Genomic DNA, 10,052 nt, shown 5'->3' with positions numbered 1-10,052 from the left:
ATAAATTGATATTCAATAAACCATATGATTGGCCATAAAAATAAACAAAACATAATATACATATTAGGGGGAAAAAAAAATCTAATGGTTGGTTAGTCCGCGGAAGAAAATTATATGATAGATCATCATGGCCAGACCAACGAAGGCTAAGGGTGTCAATTTAGAATAGTAATAAAAACAAAAACTGGCTATTTTCAGTTTTGGTTTTGAAAATATTTTACTAGGTTTGATTCGATTTCGATTGTAAACTGAAAACCTTCTATTTGAATCTAATTGAACTGACTAAAATGTATCTCATAAAAATTGAACTGAACCTAGATCATGCAAAATCTTATAATCATGTGTCTTTGTTAAATTGTATGAAATTACCGACTATGGGTTTCTTTGTTGAGTTTTGTATAAACAAGGTTGAAAGATACAAATTTGACGCTGTGAATTATATCTTTATAAGGTTGTAATTTCCTTCCCAACTTTATTAATTTCATTATGTTACTTCCATTTAAATTGAATCATATACTCAAAAAGGAAGTGAATCGGTTTGGTTTGGTTCGATATCAATTTGAACCAAACCAATTGACTCCCTTCCGAAAGCAGGGTACATGGTCCGTTGGTCCCCTCCCAAAGATTCTGAAAACCTCTTCAAATATGTATGGATATCTCTGAAGTTTCATCCGTTGGCTCAAGATTTCCCTATAAATAGGGTCGTTACTCTTCCTTCCCCTCCTCTTATCACCTTTCTACCCATCACCGCTGTATGCCGTTGGCATTATCACCCTTTCAATGGCGACTGTCTCTACTGCCTCCATTAGGTTCGTTAATTCGCTGAAGCAGTCGATTAGTAGTGACCGGGTGAGTTATCACGGCTATTCTGTTCTTTATCTGTGGAGGTTTCACTTTCATTTCTTGTGGAATTTTCAGTTGATTTTGGTTTTTGAAATCTTCTGGTTCATGTTCGAGTTTAAAAAATGATTTACTTGTTTCTGTAATTGTGTATTTGAGCTCGGAAGAAAAAAATGGTGGGAGAGAATGTGGCAATTTTGCTTCCTTTTCTTGCTCGTTTTGTTAGTATTATTCAATTTCCTAATTAGAATCTAATTAGGAACTTGAGAATTAGAACAAGAAATAGTTGAGAACTATATAATATTGCAGGTGACTCTGAGGAACTCCAGTGTAAAGGTTCTTTCTGTGGTTTGGAGCAGGAATGGCTTCCCTTCCTTAAGGTCCTCGCGCTTCAGTGTCTGCTGCTCGGTACCTTCATCTCTACCCTTCTATCTATCCGTCTTCTTACTCTGTTATTTTGTGTGGAAGAAGAATGATTCGTTGGAATGCTTTTTTTGCAGGCTAAACCTGAGACAATACAAAAGGTATGTGATATTGTGAAGAAACAATTGGCATTGCCTCAAGGATCTGAGGTCACCCCTGATTCCAAGTTCTCGGCACTAGGTGCTGATTCTCTGGATACGGTATCCCCATTATCTGTTAAAATCATCCGTTTCTTTTCGTAATGGGGTCTTCACAATGAGGTAATTCTGTCAATCTTCGTGTAATGTTCATGTCATTTGCAGGTGGAGATAGTGATGGGTCTGGAGGACGAGTTTGGGATAAGTGTGGAAGAGGAGAATTCTCAGAACATCACAACTATCCAAGAAGCAGCTGACTTGATTGAGAAATTGGTCCAGAAGAAGGCATAAGCTTAGAGAGAGAGAGAGAGAAAAGTTTTTTTATTATTAGAGGAACAAGATTGTGTGGTGCATAATTGCAGTTTCCTTCATTTGTTACTGCCTGGTTTATCAGGTCAGCATTCATATTTATGAAGAACAGTGTGTGCAAACCTTCCGTGAAGTGAGTATGATTGCCAAGGATTGTATGCCTTGAACAAAGCTTCTGTGAATTTCTTGTTGCCTCTAAGTCAGTCATGCCCAAACTATTTTCTATAAGGAAAAATTGGAAATAACTAAAAGAATGCTTCCAAGTTCCTAATTTTACTCCAAGAAACTTGAGGCAGGGTGGAGGAAATAAGATCCGAAAATTACTTGTGGGGAATTCTAAACTTTGGTACAATAGAAACCCTAGTGTCCATTCATGCAGAATAAACAGGAATAGAAAGAACAGTACTGACAAAAAGAATAATAAGCAGACTCTCAGGTCCTGGTTATTGATTTCCCTAACAATTTATTTTGTTCAAATTGAATAACAGATCAGAATCTCCACTCTAAAACAATTCTATAGTGGTACAAATCAAAAGAATCACTCCAAAAGGAAAAGCTCCGACACCTGCAGCTGCTTTGGATTCGGTAAAAATACATAGAGCAGAAGAATCTGGGCATGCTGATATCATCCATTCATGTCCACCATTGACCAATTAATCAATAAATAAATCTTCTTCAGTGATTAAATACTCAAATTTGAGCATAAGACCAGTCGGCCAAAAGGTAAATCTGGAGATTCAGTGACACCTGACCTGGAAAATTCAACCACTCAACCATGATCTTATCCATCACCTGGAAAGCTGATGGCCTCCCCCCAACATTATGCATCCATCTGCAATAACCGTTCAAGCTTTCCCATTGTTCCAGCTTACAGAAGCCTGAGATGTGCGGTATCATTTAGTCTCTTTATCTGCCAACCTGTCTTTATTGAATGTTGTAATACCGTCACTGAAGAATCATCTATACAGATCCTCTCAGACATTGCTGGGCTACATCCAAGAAGGCTTGTAATGAGACACTTTATTGGCACAGCATGAGTGAAAACACCAATACAATAGGAGGACGAAGAGGAGGAGCTTCTGACTGATATTTCATGAAGCTGGTCTTGATTGGTGGCTTCGTGGGGAGAGACCTCATCCTCAGCCTCATGATCTTCGGTTTTGGTCACAAACTGTAGCCTGCTCTTACCGGACTTCTTTCTAGTAAGGCCTTGCTTGTGTCTGTGAAGTAAGTCCCAGTGAGGTGGTGGCAGCACTGGCCCATCCCAGTCTTGAACTGAGTTGACCTGGCCCAATGAGTTGTGAACGGAAAACCCCTTACTTTCATTCTGATGGAGTGACAAGAAATCTCCCGTCCTCAGCCTTTCATGCAGTCTTAAGACCATGCTATTAAGGAACTGGATCATCCTGAACTCCACCTCCCTAAGTGATTCTCCAGATGGTGCAGAGAAATCAGGCTGTAATCTATCTATAAGACTGAGCATTTCGGGGGTGTATACTTCAGATCGGACGTACCCCTCCCACTGGCCCTGACTCATATCAATAAGCGCATCTGAGGATTGTATTTGTTCTTCCGCAAAATCCAGTTCCTGTAGAGTAATATTTTCTCTGAGAAGTAAATAGAATGATGGAATTTTATATGAGAAGTGATATTTTCTCCATGATCATACTAACTAGAATAATGGAATTTTACACAAGTAGTAATATTTTCTCTGCCCCCTGCTCCCCTCTTCCACCCCTGCCCCCCACCCCCATACACACACACACACACACACACACACCAAAAAAAAAAAATGTTTTATTTGGAACAGGGCTACTGCCAACAACTATGCAAAAGTCAAAATTAACCTTCATGGTCACACTAACAACCGTTTTGTTTATAAATTTAATTTGAGAAGAAAAGAGGACACTCAAAAAGGCAATTCCACCTTCACTCATTCCTTTTTTAGTATAACTACCCATCTCCACCCTCTCCCCTACTGCACAGAAACTAAACAGAACACTCGGGCAGCAGCAATAAAAGCATGGCCCAAACCAGTGAAACAACAGAAGTGATTTCCTACATCTGAAGCCCTGGAGAATTAGTAATGATTTGACATCATGGCAATGCTAGATGGCTCAGAACATTGGATCATGGTGAGGATTGGTGGTGTCTAGCACAGGCAAATTCAAACAAAGAAACCTATCTCTGCCTAGGTATGCATAGGTGCTGACGCAAAGCAGCTACCTGATTTAGGTGAATTGAGTAGGTTGCATTGGATAATAGGTGAATTGAGTAAGTTGCATACTTGCATTGACTACGATTTATCATACTTCCTGCTATGGAACTCTTTGGTACTGGAGCTTTGTCCTTCCAATTGAATCCTGTATTTTTATCTTCCCCTTAAGCAAAAGATTTGGTTGTCATGCGATGGTGCCATTTGATCAACATGGTCAAGTGAGCACATTTACCAATTTATCTTCCTTTTTGAATTATCTCAATGTAGGCTACTGCAATTGAATTGTAAGTATTCAGTATTGCATTAAACGCTACGTAAATAATCATCCAAACTGAAGGTATTTCTGAAAAAAATTTCTGAAAAATTATGATCAGAAAACAAGGTTTGACAGTTTGGTTTGGGTGGTATAAAATGAAAATTTTAATATGTTGACTCTTACATCATTTCATTTTTTCTACAATTATTCTTGGGTTTGGTGCTGCTTCATGACATTTCATATCTCCCTCAATTTTTTTTTTCAACCAATACAAGGACAATTTCAAAAAGAAAGAAGAGATCTTGATCACCCTAGAAAGTATGATCAGAGAGGGTGCAGTTGGATTTTCCCCCCTTCAAAAGGAGGTAAACTTAACAACAATACAAGATTATCTGGGGGAGATAAAAAGCCTAACCACATAATATTTTGAAGTCCGAAATGATTGTATTAATACATGGAAGAGAAGGAATTGGATTAGGAGGCAATAGTGTTAAAGAAACAGTGATGCAAAGGTGTTTCCATCAAACAAAATCATATAAAGCTCTAAAGATATAAGAGAAAATCAAAATCGTATATGAAAGAAATGTTTAGAAGTGCATGACAGATGGTGGTTTATCCTGGTTAACATAGTTGTTTGGCAAGACCAATGGATCTTCAGAAATAAAGAGTGATTGGAGGAAAAAGCATTGTGATAAAGGGAGGCATTCATAGTTGCACTATCTGTTGAAATATGAAGTTTATGAACTGCATTATTTTCTAAGGGAGTGACTGAGCACAAATTATAGCATTAGAAAATCAATTCGGATTTATGCCAAGGAGATCAATAACTTATTAAAAAAAAAAAAAAAAAAAAAAAAGAAGAAGAAGAAAAAGAGGGCATAACCAGTGCATGAGTCTCTTGCCAATGCGGGGTCTGGGGAGGGTCATAATGTACACAGCCTTAACCCCGCTTCAGAGAGATTGTTTCCGCAACTCGAACCCATGACCACTAGGTCACAATGGAGCAACCTTTGTTGACCTAGGTCTGCCTTCCCAAGGAGATCATTAACTATAACAACTTTATTACTAAAGCAATTGACAAGAAATTTTAACGAGAAAAATAAAGATCTTCACAGTTTTTTATTGACTGGTAGATCTTGAAGAAGGTGGGCGTTTCAAGTAGATGTTTTGGCTTCTTTTTTTTTGGGGGGTGGGGGTGGGGGTGGGGGTGGGGGTGGGGATAATTTTGGCATCACAAAGGATTTTAGAATTGATGCTAGAACGATTGGGTGAAAGATGAGTTCATTTCCTATGGTAAGCTCACATAAAGGATCAGCAATGATGAAGAGATACAATATGAGTGTAATAACTAAGATGTAGATGCTGAGATGAACAAAATGCAGTACAAAAGACTCAGAGAGCAAGTGAGAAAGAGGAGGGGGAGGAGGGAGGGAGAGAGACAGCCAGACAGGAACCCCTCAAACATTTGTAACCTTTCACTGAAGTACAGATGTTTTCTCCACTTCCAAATATAGGAAGGATGGTTGAACACCATCACCACCACCTTAGCTTCTTTATATGATTTCGAGATCAATAAGAATTAGGGATCTCTCTAGTAAAATAAGAGGTATACACATTTTCTCTGCAAAGCACCATTTATGGTTTATCTTTGTTCCTTTATTTCTCCCCAAGCTTTGAAGTTTATTCCAAACTAGAAAACAGCATCAACTGCATTCTAAGATACAGATAGTATGTTAGAGAGAATTATTATACTAGCAACCATCAAGCATATTCCACTCGCAATGTATAAAGACTTCATATTCGACATAAGCAGCATCAAGTACTTGTCAGCAAACATTATCAGTTGTAATAATTCAGCAACCAGTAATAAGCCTTCTCGTCACTAGCTATATTTAGTGAAATTCTTTGTACATGTTACTGAGACAGTTCATGAATACACTCTAGATCTCAAGTCTTTTGCTTCCTTCCTGCCAAAAGAAGAAAATATTTTGCTTCCTAAGAGTAGTGCCTGATAGTTTACTGTGCAGTTACCCTTAAATTTTGACTTCTTTAATTCTCTATCAGGTCACCATTGTCCTTGAGTTGAAAATTTTTTGATTAAGTTTCATCTTCCAGCTCTACTTAGTTTTGAAATTTAGATTATAATTATTATTCTCAACTATATTCCAACTTAAAGCCCTTTTTCTCAAGGTAAACTCAAAACAACCATATTAAGCAGTAAACTTGTTTCTTGTCAAAACCCAACTCCAAATTCTCCATAGTTCCTAGTACATGGATTTATGTTACAGGATAATTACTTTCAGACCCTTAACTATTTGGTTAACCACTGGAATGAAATTGCTTCTGCCTTCTCTAAATCTTGATTCACCTTGTTTTTCTTGGAAACTTATGAAACCTATGGATTTATATGCATATGTCATCCTTGGGGCATGGTCAGGGTATTGCAAGTGGAAGCGATCCATACCAGAAATAAGGGATCACATGGAAAATCATTGGTGATAAATGGTATATTTTTATAAGTTCCTAGTAGGCTGTCAAAGCTGAGAAAAAAACTATAAAAATAAAATTCCAATCACCTAAAAATCAAGTACCACTTGTCAGCTACAAATCCTCCAAAAATCAAGTGGCAAAGCAAAGCTAGCAATTTGAATGCCTACTGATTAAAAAACTGCAGCAATTTTAGGACATATTCCATGGTGCAATTCAAGCAAGCAAGAGACTATATCATGAGCTCACATTTCAAATTAATTAATTCACTATTAGTTGGCAAAAGGCAAAAGAAAGGCCACGGGCCAGAATCAACTACAGTATGGAGATACGGAAGAAATTGGAGTACCTGACAAACAGAAACTGCGGTAGTCCTGGCCCGATCCAGAGGCGAAGAATATACAGCATTGAACCGAAGCCCATGAGATTTCAGGAAGACCGCCAGTGCTCTTGCCTGCCGTTTCCCGTTGGGTGTCAGAGATGCCTCAGGCCATCGGCCAGCAATCAAATCAGGCCTCAGATTCGCACCGCACTCACCATGACTGATCAGGAAAACCTCCATAATAGTCCGATCATCGTCAAGGGTGTCCGAGGAGAAGCTCCTAGAGAACGCTGGCCGAGGTGGCAGCGGCGGTGGTGGAGCAAGAACATTGCAGGGATCCCATACCTTGATCGACGGCCCAAGATGCGGCGTACCGACAGTGGACAACTGAGGGGACAGCGGAGACGCTGATGCGTGGCAAGGCAGCATCTCCGGCTCTTGCTCTAGTACCTTCTTCATCCATGGATTCCCCACTTCTCTTCGCTTCGTTTCGCCATTATCACCTTCTTCTTCTTCCTCTTCTTCTTCCCCTTCCTGAATGGACTGTGAAGAACCCATCAAACTGAATTATAGTACAAAAGAATCAGACGAGCCCTTCAAAAAAAATATGATTCTTCAATTTCTAAGAATGGGATGAGTTCAGATGTGTAATTCATTTTCTCGTAAAATTGGATTGACCAGATATTCTACATTTCCTTACAAATACATCTGATCTGAATTTCATGAACAACGAAAAAATTCTTCATTTTCAAACCTAGAAGTTTTAGTGTTGATAAGAAATCCTTCGACCACACTATGGAGGAGGATTTCCAAAAAAAATGACAAAGCTGAAGTAGAAATTAACGGTAATGGATTTTCAGTCTTCTTGCTGGAGATGGTAATCAGATCTAGGGTTTCAAGAAGCAGATCTGGCTGGAATCCGAATCTCACTACTTTCATTCGATGTGGATGGGTTTCTGATTTTTCTCAGCTGGGGGTTGGGGATCGTGGGGGACCATTACAGTTTTTTGAGTATTACGTTTGACCTCGAAATAAGAACTCCCCAAGCTTAAAAAAATAATGTAAAGTTTGTTTACCTACATGACTACATCAGACTCCGTCTGTTTGTAAGGGTAATGATATCTTTTATATATATATATATATATATATATATATATTATAGTAAAGGTTTTTGTATTAAAAAATAAAGTGGAATTTAATAATAAAATGTAGAATAAATTGAAGTTAATAATATAGTGTATGGAGTAATGATTATAAATATTTTTTTAAGTAAAATAAAATTCATTTCCTTTTTCTTTAATTTCTCTTGCAACTAAAAGGATCCTTAATGAAATTTAGTGACATAATTCAAGGAGAGCTTCAAAACCCCTACACATGACATTGAACAACTAACCCACATCTCATGGTTTTCCAATTAATCGTATATTTGTCAAACATTTCATCAAACAATCTTTGAATCATCGAAATTGCTCTATTTTTTTGCCATCAAATAATATTCGAGTCATCCGAATTGCTCCAACTTTTTGCCATCAAATAATCTACGAGTCATCAGAATTGTTCCAATTTTGTAGAATCTCTTTTATTACTTACATATTTATATTTTGTTTGGTTGCAAGGGGACTTTTCTTCTTCTTCTTCTTCTTCTTCTTCTTCTTTTTTTTTTTGGGGGGGGGGGGGGTGGTGGGGATGGGAAGTAATTTTAGGTGTTTGGTTGCCATGACTGCTATTCGCTTTCATTCAATTCATACGTGATTTTCATAATTCAATTTCAATGAAAATAGCTTATCGAAACAAATAAAGTTGTGAATGAAATTATAATCTCACCAAGATATAATTTTAAAATGTTAAATCTAGTATAACTCAACCCTTTTTGTACAACTCAACAAATAAAGAAACAGTATAGTTTAGGCATATAATTGTAGGGTAGTCTAGTATAGTTTAGGCTCGATTTGATTCAGTTTATACGGGTCATACTTTGTTTGGTTCAATTCAGTTCAAACTAACTGTTTTCATTCTGGAATCAAACCAAACTAAATAAAAGTTTACTTTTCAAAACCTAGACTAAAGTAAATTGTTTCGGCTTGGTTCGGTTTTAATGCTCAGTTTCAATTGACAACACTAAAAGGGATCAATGCACTTCCCACTATATTGGCATCGTAGACCGGGGAAGAGGATTTCAGTCGTTTTATATTCTTACCAAAAGCTCATGTCATTAAATGAAGAGAGAGGGAGGCTCCGGTAGGGGCATGTATGCCACAATCAAGTGTTCGCTTTCTTTTGGTATATCATATTTTTCTCATGTATGCAAGATTATATATTTTTCTCATATATCAATTTCATAATTTCATACCCCACTAGTGGATAAGAGATTTATCTATTACACAGGAGAAGGAAAACTACTCACTCCCCTTACAAAATCACTAGGGTCCAATTGTTTCATTGTAAAATTCCAAAGGGAAAAAGGTTGATGTGGAAGTGTGGCACATGCATCCATATACTTAGGGCGAAATGACCACCCCTTTTAAATGAAAAATAACATCTCTCTGGTAGCTTCCCCATGCACTCTTATTGACCCTTATACATGTGTAGGAACCGCACTCCTCCACAGCAAACACTTTCTAATTTTAAGTTCAAAAATCGTTTAAGGAGAAGTTTCCTTTCACCACACTGTGAGGTTCACAAACACCTATAGGGATTTGGAATCTTCCCAAAATACCCTTAATACCCTCCTTGTGCATCTAGAGCTTGCTTGGTGATAGGATTTCCATTCACCTTGGCCTTAAGGGAACTCAATTCAATATTTTAGATGAAAATATCTCTCTATATAACTATATTTTGGACGGAGGCGGGACATGTCTTTGGTTTTCTTAGAGCCAGGAGATCAGACCAGGACAGACAAATATGGATGTCTTTCCCATGAAGTGGGGGAGATACAATGGCACAAGTCTAGGTTGCACGGCATGTCCAGGCTTTTTCCATATTATTACTTTTGTAATTTTTATAATATATATTTTTTTGTTAAAAATAAACAGTGAAAGTAAATTTATTTTACCGAAAGAA

At 37.6% G+C, this 10,052-nt stretch overlaps 2 protein-coding genes across 2 annotated transcripts; one reads left to right on the top strand and one right to left on the bottom strand.

Annotated features, from left to right (window-relative positions):
• The first annotated feature begins 665 nt into the window (after positions 1–665).
• Positions 666–1,891, top strand: LOC122079395 (acyl carrier protein 1, chloroplastic-like). The gene is made up of 4 exons (XM_042645819.1): positions 666–849; positions 1,150–1,248; positions 1,341–1,463; positions 1,566–1,891. Exons 1-4 carry the CDS (start codon positions 781–783, stop codon positions 1,689–1,691), a joined length of 417 nt encoding a protein of 138 aa, XP_042501753.1. The 5' UTR covers positions 666–780; the 3' UTR covers positions 1,692–1,891.
• A 224-nt stretch (positions 1,892–2,115) lies between these two features.
• LOC122079394 lies at positions 2,116–8,059 on the bottom strand. Its single transcript, XM_042645818.1, has 2 exons — positions 7,020–8,059; positions 2,116–3,297 (listed from the first exon to the last, which is right to left on the bottom strand). The coding sequence occupies exons 1-2, from the start codon at positions 7,548–7,550 to the stop codon at positions 2,578–2,580; spliced, it is 1,251 nt and encodes a 416-aa protein (XP_042501752.1). The 5' UTR covers positions 7,551–8,059; the 3' UTR covers positions 2,116–2,577.
• Positions 8,060–10,052: the final 1,993 nt, after the last annotated feature.

The sequence above is a fragment of the Macadamia integrifolia genome, chromosome 5 (assembly GCF_013358625.1).
Source record: "Macadamia integrifolia cultivar HAES 741 chromosome 5, SCU_Mint_v3, whole genome shotgun sequence".
Taxonomy (NCBI): domain Eukaryota; kingdom Viridiplantae; phylum Streptophyta; class Magnoliopsida; order Proteales; family Proteaceae; genus Macadamia; species Macadamia integrifolia.
The sequence above is the reverse complement of the archived record's forward strand: the minus strand, read 5'-3'. Positions and strand labels throughout refer to the sequence as shown.